Below are 20,319 nucleotides of genomic sequence, written 5' to 3'. Positions count from 1 at the left end.
ATTTTGGTGTCATCTGCAAACTTACTAACTATACCTCTTATGCTCATATCCAAATCATTTATATGAATAATGAAAAGTAGTGGACCCAGCACCGATCCTTGTGGCACTCCATTGGTCACAAGGCTCTAGTCTGAAAAACAACCCTCTACCACCAACATCTGTCTTCTATCTTTGAGCCAGTTCTGTATCCAAATGGCTTCCTGGGCAGAGCATGGTAAGGGACTGAGTACGGAGCCCTGCAGGGCACCAGTTTGAAGATTATCATGGTGGAGGTGTTGTTGTTTATCCTTACTGATTATGATCTTTGGGTCAGGAAGTCCATGATCCAGTTGCAGATGGGGGAGCAGAGTCTGAAGTCTCAGAGTTTGAAGATGAACTTTGATGTTTAATTAGATAACTACTTCATATTTCATCTGCATTTTAAAAAAATTAAGCCTCAAAAGCATTCATTTTTGTTCAACAATTTCTTTCCTGTGTGTTTCCTCAAAGCGTTTTTTCCATTTCAATCCAGATGAGTTCACAATCAACCTTCCTAAAATTTAGCAGTTTCCTTACAAATTAAACTGGTGCTGGCAACATCCAGATATAGAACATAGACCATTACAGGCCCACAGTGTTGTAACAATCATTTACCTTAATCTAAGATCAATCCAATCTACACACCCCTCAATTTACTGCCGTCCATGTGCTTGTCCAGCAGTTGCTTAAATGTCCCTAATACTTTGGATAATATTGATGACAGTTGCAATGATGCTTTTGTCTTGTGGCAATCCTGCACACATACACACACGCACAGATGCACGGGCGTATGTGCACATGCAAAGACACACACACTCCCACACACATACCCACAGACACATACACACACTTACACACAGATACACACACACACACACAATCACTTTGGACCAACACAGAAAGTGAGAAGCTGCTTGTTTGAAATTTCTATCTCTGAGCTCATCATTTCTGTCTGAAATCCTGTCCAATTTTCTTCCCATTGGCCCATTCACGATCGTCAATGAAAATGATCTGGAATTACTTCAGGTAAGGAAGTAGTATAGGAACAAGGAACAAAAGTAGGCCACTTGGTCCTTAGAGCCAGTTCTGCCATTCAGTAAGATCATGGCTGATCTGATTTCAAATAGGACAGATTGTTGGTGATATTTGCAGTCCTGTGTACCCCTGATAAATTTTCATCCCCTTGGTCACCATAGGCGGCATGGTGGCACAGTGGTTAGTACTGCTGCCAGAGACCTGGGTTCAATTCCTGCCTCAGGCAACTGTCCGTGTGGAGTTTGCACGTTCTCCCCGTGTCTGCTTGGGTTTGCTCCGGGTGCTCCGGTTTCCTCCCACAGTCCAAAGATGTGCGGGTCAGGTGAATTGGCCATGCTAAATCACCCATAGTGTTAGGTAAGGGGTAAATGTAGGGGTATGGATGGGTTGCGCTTTGGCGGGTCGGTGTGGACTTGTTGGGCCGAAGGGCCTGTTTCCACACTGTAAGTAATCTAATCTAAAAATCTATCTGTGTCTTAAAAGCATTGAAGATTTTGTATCCACTGCCTTTGGGGAAGGAAGACTCTCAACCCTCTGAGAGCAATGTTTTTTCCTCATCTCTGCCTTAAATGGGCCACCCTTATTTTTAAACAGTGACCCATTGTTCTAGATGCTTCCACAAGAGGAAACATCCTTTTCACAACCACCCAGTCATGTCCACTCAGGATCTTACATGTTTCAAGTTAGTCGCCTCTGACTCTTCTAAACTCTAAAGGGTGGCCTGTCTAGCCTTTTCTCTTAAGGCGATCTGTTGATTACAGGTATTAGTCTCTGAACTGCTTCCAATAAATTAGCATCCTTAAGTAACTACAGTGAACAGTGCTATATACAGTACTCCAGATGTGGCCTCACCACTGCCCTTTCTACTATTGTGTTCAGTTCCTCTCACAACTGCAGATAGCTTTCCTGATTACTTGCTGTTCCTGCATACTAACCTTCTGCAATTCCTGTACTAGAACACCCAGGTCTCTCTGCATTTTAGAGCTCTGAAACCTCTTACCATTTGGATGACATGTTTCTATTTTATTCTTACAACCATCAATGAGCAATTTCACACTTTCCCACTTTGTACTCTACATGCTTTGTGTGTGGTTGCTTTATTGACCCATAAATCTAGATTTCATCTTTAAATTGAACCACATTTAATCTTTTACCGTTAATGTGCATACTTTCCTGTTTGGGGTGTTGACCCTTCCAGCATCATTGCTTTGTAGCTATTAATGGGTTAGTTTGTCTTTATGTTTGGTTTAACATGTAAGGTAAGTGTAACGATAAGGTGTTTAACAGTGTTTAAAAAAAAAGAGGCAGCTACTATTTCATGATAAAAGTAAATCTACTAACTTCTGCTTGTGACAGTGTTACAGACAAGATTTCCTCCGCACCTTTAATAGTAAGTATTCCAAAACACACAAAACTTTGATGGGTAGTTGACAACTAAATTTAGGAGCTGTTCTTAGAGAGTAACACTCGTTGAGATTTTTTTTCATCTTCATCACGTGTTAATCCAGTGGATGGGATTACCAGCTCATTATAGAATCCATCCAATCTTCATTCACTTGAAATCAGTCTAGACTAGGAAAGCCATATGCTCCACCACTCGGTAAATCTGGGTCTTTACCAGTTATATCCAGAGAGAAGATCAGCATTGTTGCATTGTAAGGGACTTGTGAGGCCATATCTGGAGCAGTTTCTATCCCATTACTTAAGGAAAATATTATTTCATGCGAGGCAGTTCAGAGAATATTCTCTAGGATGATTCCTGGAATGGAGGGATTATATTATGAGGAGAAAGTGAGGACTGCAGATGCTGGAGATCAGAGCTAAAAATGTGTTGCTGGAAAAGCGCAGCAGGTCAGGCAACATCCAAGGAACAGGAGAAGAAGATTCCTGAAGAAGGGCTTATGCCCGAAACGTCGAATCTCCTGTTCCTTGGATGCTGCCTGACCTGCTGCTCTTTTCAAGCAACACATTTTCAGGATTATCTTATGAGCAAAGTCTAAACAGGTTGGGAGTGTATACACTGCAGTTTAGAAGAATGAGAGGTGACCTCACTGAGGATTCTTAAGGGGCTTGACAGGGTAAATGCTGAGAGAATGTTTCCCTTCATGGAAGGAGTCTAGGACCAGAGAGTAGAGTCTCAGAATAAAGGGACACCAATTTAAGACTGACATGAGGAGAAATTTCTTCTTTCAGAGGGTTGTGAGTCTTTGGAACTCTTTGCCTCAGAGAGCTGTAGGGTCAAAGTCCTTTGTATATTTAAGGCTGAGGAAGATAGATTCTTGATGAGTAGGGAACCAAGGGTTACAAGGAAAATGCAGAAAAGTGCACCTGAGGAATGTTGGATCAGCCCATTGAATGGTGGCACAGGCTCGAGGGATCGAATGGCCTTCTTCTGTTCCTTTCTTTAATGATCTGTAAGGACTGGTGTCCATTTATCACCTTTATGTGGGTTATATCTCCTGTAAACTCCTGGGATTGATCTTTGCCTCTGACTAGTGTCAAGATCAGACCTGAATATGATAGTTGGGGCCTTTAAAATAGAACAGTACAGCACAGGCACAGATCTTCCAGCCTGCCATGTCTGTGCTGAACACAATGCCTTTTTAAACTAGTCCATCTGCCTGCAAATGGTCTACATCCCAACATTTCTTGTGTCAGTCTAAATGCCTCTCAAATGTTTGAAACAACAGTCTCTCTCTCACATTGTCCTTTTCTGTTGCAACGTGAACAAAGTCTCAAATTTTACAGTGTGGACTGGTAAGAGCAAACAATTATCTTGGCGCTACATTACAATAAAGAATAAACTTCCAATTGTCTGATATTTTGTCCTTTAGTAAAGTAAATTAATAGATTCACATAACAGAATTTGGGCTACTTTAATTGTGTGGGAGGGGATAAAATGTTATAAGTCTGAATCCTAATTGCACCCCACCTCAAACCCATCCATTTTCAGTTCTAATGGAGGTAGGAAGAGTCAGGTGACCTCCACATCAAGGATGGAGGTTTGCACGTCATTGGTCATACAGAGGATACATGCCTCATTTTTATTCACTGTTAGCAATTCAACACTGGAAGGTGAGTTTCCTCAGGCCTAGAAAATCTGTCATCCAAACTCAACCTGGGAGTGCTGATTTGAGGTTCAGTTGCACCCTCGAGAGGTTCGATTCCAGCCTTGGGTGGCTGTCTCTGTGAAGTTTGCGCTTTCTCCCTGCATCTGCATGGGTTTCCTCTGATTTTCATCCACAATCCAGAGATGTGTAGGTGAGGTGGATTCACCTTCGGGGACACGGTTACAGGGATTGGGTGTGAGGCTCTTTGGAAGGTCATTGTGGACTTGTGCAAGTTGGCCATTCAGCCCATCGTGTAAAGATTCTATGCTATGATTCTACTATCAGCATGCCACACGAGTTAAAATTCTGCAGTTGTTTCAGAAATTACAATCTGGTCACATTGCTTTTTCTTTTACATTGTATACATGAAAATTATTTCACCAGAATACAAAAATAGCCCTTTCAATTTCACCCAGGAAGAGAATTGCAGCAATTATTTGCCAGTGATTCTAACTTGGGCCAAAAGTGGAAAATGTTCAATACCAACATCCACGTGTTATATATCTCTTTTCATTACAGGAAAGTGAAATAGTGCTTTTACACTGTTACCCGGAGTCAAAATTACCTTGTGGTTTCTGTGTTGACTGTTAAATGAGACATGTTTTCTTTGAAAGCTGAAAATAGGGCAAGTGAAAAAAAATGAGTAAGTGCTATGTAGCTTTATTCAGGAAGTAAAGAGAATTTGTTTTATTTATTTTCTTTTGCAGGTTCCTTTTAATTGTTATCGCCACGTTGTCACTTTATTCTATTCATCTTTTGCTCCAGATTTCAGTCTTGACAGGTAAGATGAGGGGGTGTTCTGTCAGAGTTTGGCATCAGAATTAATTGCTAAATTGCTGGATGTCTTTATAACTTCATGCTATGGTAAGCTACCATTAAAGCAGTCTTCAGCTCTGGCTTTGAAATTTATGGGTTCATTTTGGCCATATGTGGCATTTAATTACATATTTTAAAATTTCTGCCAGGGAACATCTTGGCTGCGTTTGGAGTATACATTGAATATGGATAAATATATGGCAAAGCCTAAACTTTCTATGTTTTCAAGCACCAAAATATTTTTCATGTTGTCTTGATTTTGTTTTTGATCAGTAGTGATTGAAACAAGGGCTAGGTGGATCACATTGAATATGAGATTCTTGATTGGGGCTCTTACCTGGGCCAGTGAGGGAGCCCTGGCTTACAGATAGAGTCATAGAGATGTACAGCTTGGAAAAAGACCCTTCGGTCCAACCTGTCCATGCCGACTAGATATCCCAACCCAGTCTAGTCCCACCTGCCAGCACCCGGCCCATATCACTCCAAACCCTTCCTATTCATATACCCATCCAAATGCCTCTTAAATGTTGCAGTTGTACCAGCCTCCATCACTTCCTCTGGCAGCTCATTCCATACCCATGCCACCCTCTGTGTGAAAGAGTTGCCCCATTGGTCTCTTTTATATCTTTCCCCTCTCGCCCTAAACCAATGCCCTCTAATTGTCGGCTCCCTGACCTCAGGGGAAAGACTTTGCCTATTCACCCTATCCATGCCTCTCATAATTTTGTAAAACTCTATAAGGTCACCCCTCAGTTTCCGATGCTGTAGGGAAAACAGCCCCAGCCTGTTCAGTCTCTCCCGAAAGCTCAAATCCTCCAACCCTGGCAACATTCTTGTAAATATTTTCTGAACCCTTTCAAGTTTCACAACATCTTTCCGATAGGAAGGAGACCAGAATTGCATGCAATATTCCAACAGTGGCCTAACCAATGTCCTGTACAGCCGCAACATAACCTCCCAACTGCTGTACTCTATACTCTGACCAATAAAAGAAAGCATACCAAACGCCTTCTTCACTATCCTATCTACCTGCGACTCCACTTCAAGTAGCTATGAACCTGCGCTCCAAGGTCTCTTTGTTCAGCAAAACTCCCTAGGACCTTACCATTAAGTGTATAAGTCCTGCTAAGATTTGCTTTCCCAAAATGCAGCACCTCGCATTTATCTAAATTAAACTCCATCTGCCACTTCTCAGCCCATTGGCCCATCTGGTCCATATCCTGTTGTAATCTGAGATAACCCTCTTCACTACACCTCCAATTTTGGTGTCATCTGCAAACTTACTAACTGTACCTCTTATGCTCGCATCCAAATCATTTATGTAAACGACAAAAAGTAGTGGACCTAGCACCGATCCTTATGGCACTCCACTGGTCACAGGCCTCCAGTCTGAAAAACAACCTTCCACCACCACCCTCTGTCTTCTACCTTTGAGCCAGTTCTGTATCCAAATGGCTAGTTCTCCCTGTATTCCATGAGATCTAACCTTGCTAACCAGTCTCCCGTGGGGAACCTTGTCGAACATCTTTCTGAAGTCCATATAGATCACATTTACCACTCTGCCCTCATCAAACGTCTTTGTTACTTCTTCAAAAACTCAATCAAGTTTGTGAGATATGATTTCCCAGGCACAAAGCCATGCTGACTATCCCGAATCAGTCCTTGTCTTTCCAAATACATGTACATCCTGTCCCTCAGGTTCCCTTCAACAACTTGCCCACCACCGACGACAGGCTCACTGGTCTATAGTTCCCTGGCTTGTCCTTACCACCCTTCTTAAACAGTGGCACCACGTTTGCCAACCTCCAGTCTTCCGGCACCTCACCTGTGACTATCAATGATACAAATATCTCAGCAAGAGGCCCAGCAATCATTTCTCTAGCTTCCCACAGAGTTCTAGGGTACACCTGATCAGGTCCTGGGGATTTATCCACCTTTACCCGTTTCAAGACATCCAGCACTTCCTCCTCTATAATCTGCACCTTTTGCAAGATGTCACTATCTATTTTCTTACAGTCTATATCATCCATATTCTTTTCCACAGTAAATACTGATGCAAAATACTCATTTAGAATCTCCCCCATTTTCTGCGGCTCCACACATAGGCTGATCTTCGAGGGGCCCTATTTTCTCCTTAGTTACCCTTTTGTCCTTAATGTATTTGTAAAAACACTTTGGATTCTCCTTAATTCTATTTGCCAAAACAATCTCATGTCCCCTCTTTGTCCTCCTGATCTCCCTCTTAAGTATACTCCTTTTTTTTTATACTCTTCTAAGAATTCGCTCGATCTATCCTGTCTATACCTTACATATGCTGCAAATGTGTTGCTGGTCAAAGCACAGCAGGCCAGGCAGCATCTCAGGAATAGAGAATTCGACGTTTCGAGCATAAGCCCTTCATCAGGAATAAGAGAGAGAGAGCCAAGCAGGCTAAGATAAAAGGTAGGGAGGAGGGACTAGGGGGAGGGGCGATGGAGGTGGGATAGGTGGAAGGAGGTCAAGGTGAGGGTGATAGGCCGGAGTGGGGTGGGGGCGGAGAGGTCAGGAAGAGGATTGCAGGTTAGGAGGGCGGTGCTGAGTTGAGGGAACCGACTGAGACAAGGTGGGGGGAGGGGAAATGAGGACGGAGTCCGTGTGGGATCAGTCGGTTCTGTAGACAGGTGCTGAGGAAGGAGATGTGGCTGTGGTAACGAGTCTGTTTGAGAACGTGGCTGAAGAGTTTCTGTGCAGAGGAGATGACCTGGGGGGTGCAGTGAGAGAGGGACTCACTGAAATCCTTGTAGAGGGAGGAAGAGAGCTTCTTTATACCTTACATATGCTTCCTTCTTTTTCTTAACCAAACCCTCAATTTCTTTAGTCATCCAGCATTCCCAATACCTACCAGCCTTTCCTTTCACTCTGACAGGAATATACTTTCTCTTGATTCTTGTTGTCTCATTTCTGAAGGCTTCCCATTTTCCAGCTGTCCCTTTACCTGTGAACATCTGCCCCCAATCAGCTTTTGAAAGTTCTTGCTTAATACCATTAAAATTGGCCTTTCTCCACTTTAGAACTTCAATTTTTAGGCCTGGTCTATCCTTTTCCATCACTATTTTAAAACGAATAGAATTATGGTCACTGACCCCAAAGTGCTCCCCCACTGACACCTCAGTCACCTGCCCTGCCTTATTTCCCAAGAGTAGGTCAAGTTTTGTACCTTCTCTAGTCGGTACATCGACATACTGAATCAGAAAATTGTCTTGTACACACTTAACAAATTCCTCTCCGTCTAAACCTTTATCACTATGGCAGTCCCAGTCTGTGTTAGGAAAGTTAAAATCCCCTACCATAACCATTCTATTCTTACAGATAGCTGAGATCTCCTTACAAGTTTGTTTCTCAGTTTCCCTCTGACTATTAAGGGGTCTACAAAACAATCCCAATAAGGTGATCACCCTTTTCCTATTTCTCAATTCCACCCAAATAACTTCACTGGCTGTAAACAGGAGATTGAGAGAGTCTCCTCATTCTAAGGATTGTCTCTGATCTGGCTGGTCAGAGCCCATATACTGTGCATGTGTAAATACATAGTGACTGGTGATGGGGTCCTGGCCCCTGTGCTGTTGCTTCAGATCAAAACAGTTTTGTCAATAATGTCCAGTGGTAATTTTCTTGTTAAATATCTAACAAATTAAAATAACCTTTGAAGGAAAGGAATACATTGAAAGATATCAGAAACTAGGCCCATGTTTCTTAAATCATTCTGAATTTTTCTTAAATCAGTTCTGAAGAAGAGTCATGCCTGACTCGAAATGTTAACTCCGTTTCCCTCACCACAGATGCTGTCAGACTTGCTGAATTTTTCCCAGCAATTTCTGTTTTTGTTTGTCACATTACTCACTGATATTTCATGATTGGAAGCACTGAAACATAGTACTTGCAACATATTAAAAGCTAAAAGCAGTTTTTGTTTAATACATTTTACAAACCTATTAATTACATTATCGTGAGAATGTGGTCTCCTCAGCACTTTAGTCTCTGCTCGCTTGATATATTGAAATAAAAATCAACAATTCAGAGCAAAAATAAGTTTTTCCAATCAGCTTAGATGAAAAAAGTTATGTGATTTTCTTTGGAGCCTGAGAATTTGATATGATGCACTTGACTGAAAAGTGAGTCAGACAAAACTTATGTAATAGGTAAAGTAGGCACTAAAGTAGTAAATTTTACTTATTACGCATTTTTGTGTTTTTCCAAGTCACAGTGAGCCACTCTTGGTAAAATGGGGGAAAGGCATATTTTTCACTAGTCTTAATGGAATTGTTGAAATGTAGAGCTGTTTTATATATATTAACTGGTTAATCAGGTGTCAATAATGTAAATAAAAAGGTATAATAAGTCACAACGTGACATCAATATGAGCTTGTCGGCCATAATCCTATTGAATGGCTGGGGGACCAAACAGACTGTTCCTGTTCCTATATCTTAAGATCTTACTAATAAAGCTGAAGCAGCTAATTGTTGAAGAAAATATCTAAACACTTTCATATTTAATATCAAACATTTAAAATTTTCAATCAGTGTAATTGTTCTTCTTTTAGGTTCCATGGTTTATGAAACACTGGGAGAACATGCATTTGGCAGACCTGGGAAATTAGCAGTATTTGGATCAACGTCACTACAGAATATTGGAGGTAATAGAGAATTATAGACGTTTTATTCACAAGAATTATTATTCAGATCTTCAGTTGCTCAGTTTGGTTTTAATCTGCTGATCATTGTGCTATGATTTCACATTCTATCCATGGCACATCAAAAGCTTTCTTGCATCTGAATTTAGGAGGGGCAGATGGAGTTTAATCTATGTGAATGTGAGATGCTGCATTTTGGAAAGGTGAGTCACGACTTATACATTTAATGGTAAGGTCCTGGGAAGTGTTGCCGAACAGAGAGACCTGGGAGTGCTTGAAAGTGGATTTGCAGGTAGACAGAATAGTGAAGAAGGCATTTGACATGCTTGCCTTTATTGATCAGTACATTCAGTAAAGGAGTTGGGAGAACATGTTGCAGTTGGACAGAACATTGGTTAGACCACTTTTGGAGTACTGGGCCACCTACTATAGAATGGATGTTGTGAAACTTGAAAGGGTTGAGAATAGATTTACAAGGATGATGCCAAGTTTGGAGGATTTGAGCTATACGGAGAGGCTGAATAGGCTGAGCTTTTTTCTCGAGTGTCGGAGGCTGAGGGGTGACTGTAAAGAAGGTTGGACCAATGGGGTCTGTTCCTGTACTGTGCAACTCAATGCCTCTATGAGTGCCGTAGATAGGGTAACTAACCAAAGTCTTTTGCCCAGGGCAGGCGTGTCCAAAACTAGAGGGCTTAAGTTTAAGAGGGGAAAGATTTAAAAGGGACCTAAGTGGCAAGTTTTTCACACAGAGGTTGATGTGTGAATGGAATGAGCTGCCAGAGGAAATGGTGCAGGCTGGTACAATAACAACATTTAGAAGGCATCTGGATGGGTATATGGACAGAAAGGGTCTAGAGGGATATGGGCCAAATGCTGTCAAGTGGGACTACTTTAAGTTAAGATATCGAGTTGGCATGGATGAGTTAGACAGAAGGGTCTGCTTCCATGTTGTCTATCTTTAGAATGTAAACAAGGGAAGAGAGTCATACAGCACAGGAACAGACCCTTCAGTCCAACTCGTCCATGCTGACCACGTTTGCCAACTAAACTAATCCCATTTGCCTACATTTAGCCCATATCCCTCTGAATCTTTCCTATTCATGTACCTATCTAAATGTCTTTTCAATGTTGGACCAGTACCTACACCTTCACTGCCTTCTGCAGTTCATTCCATATACACACCACCCTCTGCATGAAAAAAATGCCCCTTTAGTCCCTTTTAAATCTTTCCCCTGTTACCTTAAATCTGTACCCTCTAGTTTTAGACTCCCGTACCCTGGGAGAAAGACCTTGGATATTCACCCTATCCACGCCCTCATAGAGTCATTCACACACATTCCTGCATATGAAAAGTTGCCCTTCATGTCCCTTTTAAATCTTTTCCTCTCACCTTAAAAATATTCCCTCTAGTTTTAAACAACTCCACACCAGGGAAAAAAAAAATTGCTATTCACCTTATCAATGTCCCTCATTATTTTATGAGCATCTATAAGGTCAACCCTCAACCTCTGACGCTCCAGTGAACGAAGTTCCAGCTTGAAATTATAATTCAAACCCTCCAGCCCTTGCAACAGCCTGGTAAATCTTTTCTCCAATTTAATAATATGCTTCCTATAGCAGGGCAACCAGAAATGTACATATTACTCTAAAAGTGGCCTCACCAATGACCTATGCAACCTCAACATGACCTCCCAACTCCTAACTCAACGGTAGTAGGATTTAACCTGACAGGATTATGTAATGATCTCACAATGAAAGCAACTTTAGCTAACACAGAATGTTTGAGGTCTATATTTGGTTTGCTAGGGAGAAAAGTATTTTAAACTTAAATAAGAGCAACAATGTGGACACAAAAATTGAATGACCGTGATACTAGGCTGGGGGGTAGATCAATAGAGAGGCAATGGAAGATATTTAAGAGATATTTCATAATTAGATTAGATTACTTACAGTGTGGAAACAGGCCCTTCGGCCCCACAAGTCCACACTGACCCGTCGAAGCGCAACCCACTCAGACTCATACCCCTACATTTACCCCTTCACCTAACACTACGGGCAATTTAGCATGGCCAATTCACCAAACCTGCACATGTTTGGACTGTGGGAGGAAACCCACGCAGACACAGGGAGAATGTGCAAACTCCACACAGACAGTCACCTGAGGCGGGAATTGAACCCGGGTCTCTGGCGCTGTGAGGCAGCAGTGCTAACCACTGTCCCACCGTGCCGTCCATTGTCCCACCGTGCCGCCCATTGTGCCACCGTGCTGCCCATAGATTAGATTAGTTATAGTGTGGAAACAGGCCCTTCGGCCCAACAAGTCCACACCGACCCGCCGAAGTGCAACCCACCCAGTCCTATTCCTCTACATTTACCTCTTCACCTAACACCACAGGCAATTTAGCATGGCCAATTCACCTAACCTGCACATTTTTGGACTGTGGGAGGAAACCGGAGCTCCCAGAGGAAACCCACACAGACACTGGGAGAATGTGCAAATTCCACACAATCGCCTGAGGTGGAAATTGAACCCGGGTCTCTGGCGCTGTAAAGAAAATCTCTAGCAGAAGGACTAACCATCCATGGTTTATTAAAGAATTTAAAGAAGGCATCAAACTTATGGAAAAAAACATAATTGCACAAAGTGGGTGGCAGGTCAGATGGGTGGACAGAACATAAATAACGAGTAAATCAAGAGAATAAATTAGACTACAAGAGGAAGCTAGCTAGAAATGATAAAACAGATAGCAGGAATTTCTAAACATACAGGTCGTTCTGGTATAATGCGTGTTTCGTCAACGCGAATTGGCTGTAATGTGATTGATAAGTGTTTGGATAATGTGAAGTTTCTACTGACCAGGTATAGTGATTTGCTATAGTGTCCTCCTGCATCGCAATTATCAAGAGCAGTTTTCTATAGCACAATTTTCTACAGTTTGAGGTCACAGAGGAGCATAATTGTTGCATTATAGCAGAACACCCTGTAAAAAGGAAAAGAGTAAGTATGGTGGCTCAGTGGTTAGCATTGCTGCCTCACAGCATTGGGACCCGGATTCGATTCCACCCTCGGTTGACTATGTGGAGTTTACACATTCTTCCCGTGCCTACATGGGTTTTCTCCGGGTGTTCCAGTCTCCTCCCTCAATCCAAAGATGTGCAGGTTGGGTGAATTGGCCATGCTAAATTGCCCAGAGTATTCAGGGATGAGTAAGTTAAGCACAGTAGTCAGGGGTAAATGTAGAGTAATGGGGAATGGGTTTGGGTGGGATAGTCTTTGGTGAGTCCGTGTGGACTTGTTTGGCTGAAGGGCCTGTTTGCACACTGTGAGGATTCTATGGTTATATGATAAAGTGAATCTGAAAATGAGGAATTAGTAGTAGGTAAGAAGGAAATGGGCATGTAGTGAACAAATGTTTTGCTTCTGTCTTCACTATAGGGATTATAAATAGTATTCCAGTAAAACCCTGTAAATCAGAAAGTGGAAGAGAGAGAGAGAGCAAATTGTGAAACTGTAATCACCAGAGATGTTGAGCAAACTGTGTAAACTGAGGGTTGACAAGTCTATAGGTCCTGATGAATTTCACCCTAGGATATTTTTTAAAAATGGCTAAGGTAATAGATGCAATGGGGTTAATTTCCAAACTTCATAGGATTCTAAAGATGTACCATCAGATTACAAAGAATTTAATATAACTCTTCAATTCAAGGACGAAGGCATTTGGTATGCTTTCCTTTATTAGTCTGAGCATTGAGTGTAGGAGTTGGGAGGTCACGTTGTGCTGTACAGGGCATAGGTTAGGCCACTTTTGGAATATTGTGTGCACTTCTGGTCTCCCTCCTATAGGAAGAAATATGAAAGGGTTCAGAAAGAATTTACAAGGATGTTGCCAGGATTGGTGGATTTCAGCTGCAGGGAGAGGCTGAATAGGCTGGGTCTGTTTTCTCTGGAGTGCCGGAGGCTGGGGGGGTGACCTTATAGAGGTTTATAAAATCATGAGGGGCATAGATAGGATAAATAAACAAAGTCTTTTCCCTGGGGTGGGGGAGTCCAGAACTAGAGGGCATAGGTTTAAGGTGAGAGGGGAAAGATATGAAGAGGACATAAGGGGCAACTTTATCACACAGAGAATGGTGTGTGTGTGTGTGTGTGTGGAATGAGCTGCCAGAGGAAATAGGAGAAGCTGGTACAATTGCAGCATTTAAAAGGCATTTGGATGGACACATGAATAGGAAGAGTTCAGAGGGATATGGGCCAAGTGCTGGCAAATGGGACTAGATTAACTGAGGATGAGTTGGACTGAAGGGTCTGTTTCCATGCTGTACGTCTCTATGACTCTATGGCAGAAACCTTCAAAATTTAAGCCAGTTAGTTTGATGCCTGTTGTGGGTATGGTGTTCGAACTGATGATTAAGGAAGTTCCAACTGGGCAATTAGAAAAGCTGAAAGTAATCCGGAGAGTTAGCATGAAGTTGTGAAAGGGAAATCATGTTTAACTAATATAACGGAATTACTTGAAGGAGTAATATATTCTGTGTCTGTAGACATACTGTGTTTGGATTTTCAGAATGTGTTTGAAAAGTTTCCACATAAAGCATATTGCACAAAGTAGGAGCAAATTACTGCAGCTGCTGGAATCTCTGCTGAAAATAAGAAATGCTGGAGATCACTCTGGATCAGGTAGCATCCGCGGAGAGAAAACAAACTAATGTTTGAAGTCTGTGCTGGGGCTTCAACCTTTAACAATTTATATCAATTTAAATGGGGGACCGAAGACACAATTGTTACGTTTGAAGGTGGTTAGGAAAATATGTTGTGGAACAGGACGTAAGAGAAGTGCAGATGGATTTGGAAAGGTTGGGCAAAGATTTGGCCAATAGAGTACGATGTGAGAAAATATAAAGTCATTCACTTTGGTAGAAGAGTCTAAAAAGCAGAGTATTTTCTGTAGCAAAATAAGCGGAGAGTTTTGATTTGGGAAAAGATCTAATTGTTCAAGTATGAATTGCAAAAATGTAAGCAAGTAGTTAAGAAGACTAATGGAACGCTGTCTGGTATTAACCATAGAGTCATACAGAGGCCCTTCAGCCCATTGAGACTGTACTGACAAAAATATGCTAAATCTACTCTCGTCCAGCACTAAGCCTGTAGTCTTGAACATTGTGACATTTCAAGTGCTCATCTAAGTATATTTTCAAGGTTGTGAGATTTCCTACCTCAAATATTGTCCCATGTATTGCATACCAGACCCCCACCACCCTCTGGATGAAAAACATTTCCTTAACTCCCCTCTGAACCCCCTGTCTTTTTCCTAAAAGGTGTGCCACCTTGTTACTGGCTCTTCAACTAAGGAAACAGTTGCTTTGTATCCACTCTCTGAATCCTCGACATCTATATCAGGACCCCTTCAACCTTCTCTGCTTCAACGAAAACAACCCAAACTTATCCAGCCTCTCTTCACAGTTAAACTACATCATCCCAAACAACATCCTAGTGAATGTGCTCTGCACCCCCTTCCAATGTAATCACATAGTGTGGCAACCAGAACTGCACACGATACTCCAGCTGTACCCAAATCAAATTTACACACATGACCTCTCTGCTCTTACAACCTTTGGGAGCCTGTGGGAGTAAGAGTGTTATGCTTCAGTTCTAAAGGGCATTAGTGAGACTACACCCTCAGATACTGTGTGCAGTTTTGGTTTCCTTATTTAAGGAAAGATCTAAATGCATTTGGAAGTGGTTGAGAGGAAGCTTTCTAGATTGATAACTAGATGAGCCATTTGTCAAATCAGGAAAGGTTAGACAGACTGATGTTGTAACCACTGGAGCTACAAAGAGTGTGGGCTGACTTGATGGGAGTAAATTAAATCCTGAAATGTGTGTTCTGAAAGAATGTTTCCTCTTGCGGGTGAGTCCAAAACTATGAGGTTTAAAACTTAGAGGCTGCCCTGTTAAGACAGAGATGAAGAGAATTGTTTTTCTCTTTGTGAGTTGTGTGAATCTGGAACTACTTCAGAAAGTGATGGAGACCATTGAATATTTTTAAGACAGCAGTGGATCGATTTTTGTTCATCAAGGGTGTCAAAGGGTATTGAGGAAAAGTGGAAATATGGCATTTAAAGCACAAACATATCAGCTGTGATCTTATTGAACAGCAGATCAGGCTTGAAGGGCACAAGAGGCCTACGTCTTTTCCTATTTCAAATGTTCATATTTTAAAGTCGTCGTCCATTTATTTTAGCCATCTTGAGTTACCTGTTTGTTGTCAAGAAAGAACTACCTGAGGTCATCCAATCCTTTATTGGTCAAGACAGTTCTGAGTAAGTACACTTTATTTGTTTAATCTGCAAATTCAATGAAGGAAGTAGCTTCAGGAATGCCACTGACATAAAAAACAACAAGTAAGATTGGTGCAGTCATTATACAGGTTTTACAACATAACTTGTATAATTTAGGACACGGACACACACCCAATGAAGGAACAATGCTCCGAAAATTTGTACTTTCAAATAAATCTGTTGGATTATTACCTGGTGTTGTGTTAACTCTGTTCATCCCAGTCCAACACCGGCTCTTCAACATCATGGCTAACAAATGTCCAAGTCAGGATGATGAGTGTCTTAGACCATTTAATAAAGGAGCAGAATTAGGCCATTCAGCCCATCACGTTTGCTCTGCTATTCCAACATGGCTAATATTTTTCTCATTCCCCTGTCTTCTTCCTGTAACTATTGATCTCTTTCTGATCAATCACCCATCTCATCTTAAACACACTCACCTCCACAGCCTTCTGCAGCAATTGGTCCTACAGACTCATCTACTGGCTGAAGAAATTCCTCCTCATCTCATTTCTAAAGGATCATCCGTTCTCTCTTGAGACTGTGCTTTTGGGTCCTAGTCTCTACTACTAATGGAAAGATCTTCTCCATTTCCACTCTACCTTAGCCTCTCAGTATTCTGTAAGCTTCCATTAGATTCCCCTCATTCTTAAATCCATTGAGTACTTAACCAGAGTTCTCATCCGCTCCTCAAGTGATCAGCCCTTCATCCCCAGGATCATTCTTGTAAACCTCCCATGCACCAGTTCTAATCCAACACATCCTTCCCTAGATACAGCACCCAAAACTGCCTCCAGTATTCCAAATGTGGTCTGACCAGAGCCTGCACAGCCTTGGTAGTACATCCCTAATATTGTATTCTTGCCCTCGTGAAATGAATGCTAACACAGTATTTGCCTTCCTAACTGACAACTGAACCTGCATAGTAACCTCAAGAGAATCCTGAACTGGGACTCCCAAATCCCTATGTGTTTCAGATTTCTGAACCCTTTCCCCATTTAGAAAATAATTCACATCTCTATTCTTCCTACATAACCTCACACTTTGTCACATTGGTTCCATCTCCCACTTCTTTGCCCATTCTCTTAGCCTGTCCAAGTCTTTCTGTAGCCCCACTGCTTCTTTAACATGACCTGACCTCCACCTAGCTTTGTGTCATCTGCAAATCTAGCAACAATGCCCTCAGTTCCTTCATCCAGATCGTTAATGTATAATATGAATAGTTGCAGTCCCAACACTGACCCCTGCAGAACTCCACTAGTCCCTGGCTGCATTCTAAAAAAGACCCCTTTATCCCCACTCTCTGTCTTCTGCCAGTCAGCTAATCCTCTATCTGTGCTGGTACCTTGCCCCTAACACCATGGGCTCTTATTTAACTGCCTCTTGTGGGGCACTTTGCCAGAGGCTTAGAGGGAACTTAAAGGAAGTGGTGTTCTTGAATGTCTGTTGCCATTGTCCTTCTTGATGGTACTGATTTTGGGATTGGAATTGGTCATGACACTTCTGTTTTTTTGACCAATTACTGTAAAGTCTGTGTTCTCTGATTCCCAATCCTCTGGCGAAGGTAACAGTTTGTCGTTAATTTCTATATCAGAACCATTCAATACTTTGCACACCTCTAAAAGGATCTTCTGTGTGCTAGCTAGCTATTAACACTTTCTGAATTTGCAAATGAGCATGTCTGTAAGTGTTTTGAAGAAGGATAGCAGTCAGTTATTAATACCCTCTTTTATTTTATTTTATTTTCAGAGCATGGTATTTGAATGACCGTAACCTTGTTATACTTGTGACTTTAATCATCATTCTGCCCTTGTGTCTATTCAGGAATATAGGTAAGTGTCTAATGTCTCAGCAGTAACATATTTCAATTTATCTGTGGAAGTGAAGACAAATTTATTACGATAATTGAGCATGATTCCTCAGAATAGCACATACACGGTAAACATGATCCCTGTGTCAATTAATGGCCTTCAGTTTGGGGCTTGTATGATAGCTCATTGAGTACACGTGAGTAAAGAATGAGAGTAGGTCACATGGTCCTTTGAGCCTGCTCCACCATTCAATGAGATTATGACTGATCTGATTTTGACTCTACATTCATGCATATCCCCTGATAATCTTTCATCCTCATGGTCATCAAGAATCTCTCTATCTCTGCCTGAAAGATATTTAAAGATTCTGCATTTACTGCCTTTTGAGGAAGAGAATTCCAAACTCTTCTGGGAGAAAAAAATGTTCCCGCATCTCTCTCTCTTAAAGGGGCGACCCCCTTTTTTAAAGTATACCCCTAGATCCAGATTCTCCCACAACAGGAAACATCCTTTTGACACCCAACCAGTTGAGTCCCCTCAGGATTTTAAACAGAAATTGCTGGAGAAACTCACAGATCCGGCAGCCATCTGTAGAGGAAAAGCAATTAATACTTTGAGTCCAGTGATTGTTCTTCAGAACTTGTGTTTCTCCAACAGTTTCTGTTTTTGTTTCAGATTTCCAGCATCCGCAGTTCTTTGTTTTGTCTTAATCCCCTCAGCATCTTTTTAGTTTCAGTTAAGTTAATCGTGACTCTTCTGAACTCCAGAGGAAAAGCTTAGTCTGTCTAACCTTTCCTCACAAAGCAATCTGCACATTCCAGTCTAGTAAGCCTTCTTTGAACTGCTCCCAATATATGGACATCCTTAATTCACCCAACATGATCCTTAATCTAGCTGACCTCCGTCAAAGTGGAAGAGATTCCAACTAGTCTCTGTGTCCTGTGCACAGAGGGACAGATGAAAAAATCACCCAGGAATGCTAGTCAGTGATTGCTGGTAAACTCTGAGTCAATGTGGTCTGGATTTGGCTATGTGCAATATAAATTTCAATATTACTTCAATCAGATGGAATTGGTATTGTTTACTGCCTTGGCTCACATGAAGTTGGTTGAAAGAGGGTGTGAATGTTGCTAACTTTAATCCCATTTTCAAGATGAGAAACTGGCAGGAAGTGAAGGGGAAGGAAATAGTGGTGATGTTATCACAGAATCCCTATAGTGCAGAAAGAGGTCATTCAGCCCATCAAGTCTAAAATGAACCACTGAAAAGCATCTTACCCAGATCCAGCCCCCACCGTATCCCCAAAACCCCACAATTTACCATGGTTTATCCACCTCGCATGCACACTCCTGAATTATACAGGGCAATTTAGCATGGCCAAGTCACCTAACCTGCACATCTTTGGACTGTGGGAGGAAACCCACACAGACACAGGGAGAATGTGTAAACTCCACACAGACAGTCACGCGAGGCTGCAATTGAAGCCGGGTTCCTGGTGCTGTGAGGTAGCAGTGCTAACCACTGAGCCACCATACCGCCCTCAATCAACTTCAAAATAGAACTGACGATTATAAGGTTAAGTTACGATTTAGGAAATTGTATAGTTTGGGAGACGGTCACTCCTATGCTGCTGAGTTCTTGGAAAAACGTTGAACACAGTTAACTTTAGGTCTCCATTAAATGACATTCTGCTGATTTACCAAACTTAACTTCAACCTTATTTTAACCTTTTTTGGGTGAAAAGTTAAATCAAAGTGTATTTAATATGAATTTGTGTCTAGTGGCCTTGAGTATAAATTGAATATTTTTGATTTTCAGTCACATATGCAAAAAGAATGCAATTTTGGTTTGTGATAAAGCACAGTTTCCTCTGGAAGAGCCGAGTTGCTCGAAGTGCAGTGATTGGAAATATACTCGAATATGCAAAGCAAAGCCCAAATGCCATTTTTAGAACTTTGTTGCGAAATTAGTGTGCACACAGGCAAATATGACTCTTGCTGTCATTTTTGAGTTTTACCCTCGCAAAAATGTCGTGGGATTCTGCCAGCCCAGTGTCTTTCTCTTTCGTTTCACCCATCCCCAATCACCGTGTGCAGATGAGGCCCGCACTCCAATTTCCAAGGTATTAATAGCCTCCAAGTATATTTCAATCAGACCATCCTGTTCGCGTTGAAATCTGATGGAAGTTAAATTTCCACTCTCTCATTCTTGCAAAGAGTTCAAATGTGAGTCACACCTGTAGTAGGGACCGCTCAGTCTGTTATTCTAATATTTTTCTAATCACAGTAACAGAAGAGATGAAGAAGTGAGGAATATTGGGGAAAGATTGTGAATCATGGTGACTACCAGGGATCAACGTGCCACAAACCTCAGCCATAAAATCCTCATATTTTAAATTTAATTTAGATTGTTTCTTTTGATAAGATTGTTTGTTTCGGCTCAATCACTCACTTTCCATCATTGGAAGATTGAATACAAATTACCAACCTACCTTCATGCCTCCACCTACGAATTGTCAAA

General features: G+C 41.7%; 1 protein-coding gene across 1 annotated transcript in view; it reads left to right on the top strand.

Moving 5' to 3' along the window:
* LOC132824619 (sodium-coupled neutral amino acid symporter 1-like) overlaps positions 1-20,319 on the top strand; it is a 64,557-nt gene that overhangs the window by 32,603 nt on the left and 11,635 nt on the right. The window contains exons 5-8 of the mRNA XM_060839218.1: positions 4,871-4,944; positions 9,560-9,652; positions 15,892-15,970; positions 17,738-17,820. Coding sequence (XP_060695201.1) covers positions 4,871-4,944; positions 9,560-9,652; positions 15,892-15,970; positions 17,738-17,820 — 329 coding nt within the window. The remainder of the gene's footprint in view (positions 1-4,870; positions 4,945-9,559; positions 9,653-15,891; positions 15,971-17,737; positions 17,821-20,319) is intronic.

This window comes from Hemiscyllium ocellatum, chromosome 19 (genome assembly GCF_020745735.1).
Source record: "Hemiscyllium ocellatum isolate sHemOce1 chromosome 19, sHemOce1.pat.X.cur, whole genome shotgun sequence".
Classification (NCBI taxonomy): domain Eukaryota; kingdom Metazoa; phylum Chordata; class Chondrichthyes; order Orectolobiformes; family Hemiscylliidae; genus Hemiscyllium; species Hemiscyllium ocellatum.
Note: the sequence above shows the minus strand (reverse complement) of the source record. Positions and strands in the feature narration are given on the sequence as shown.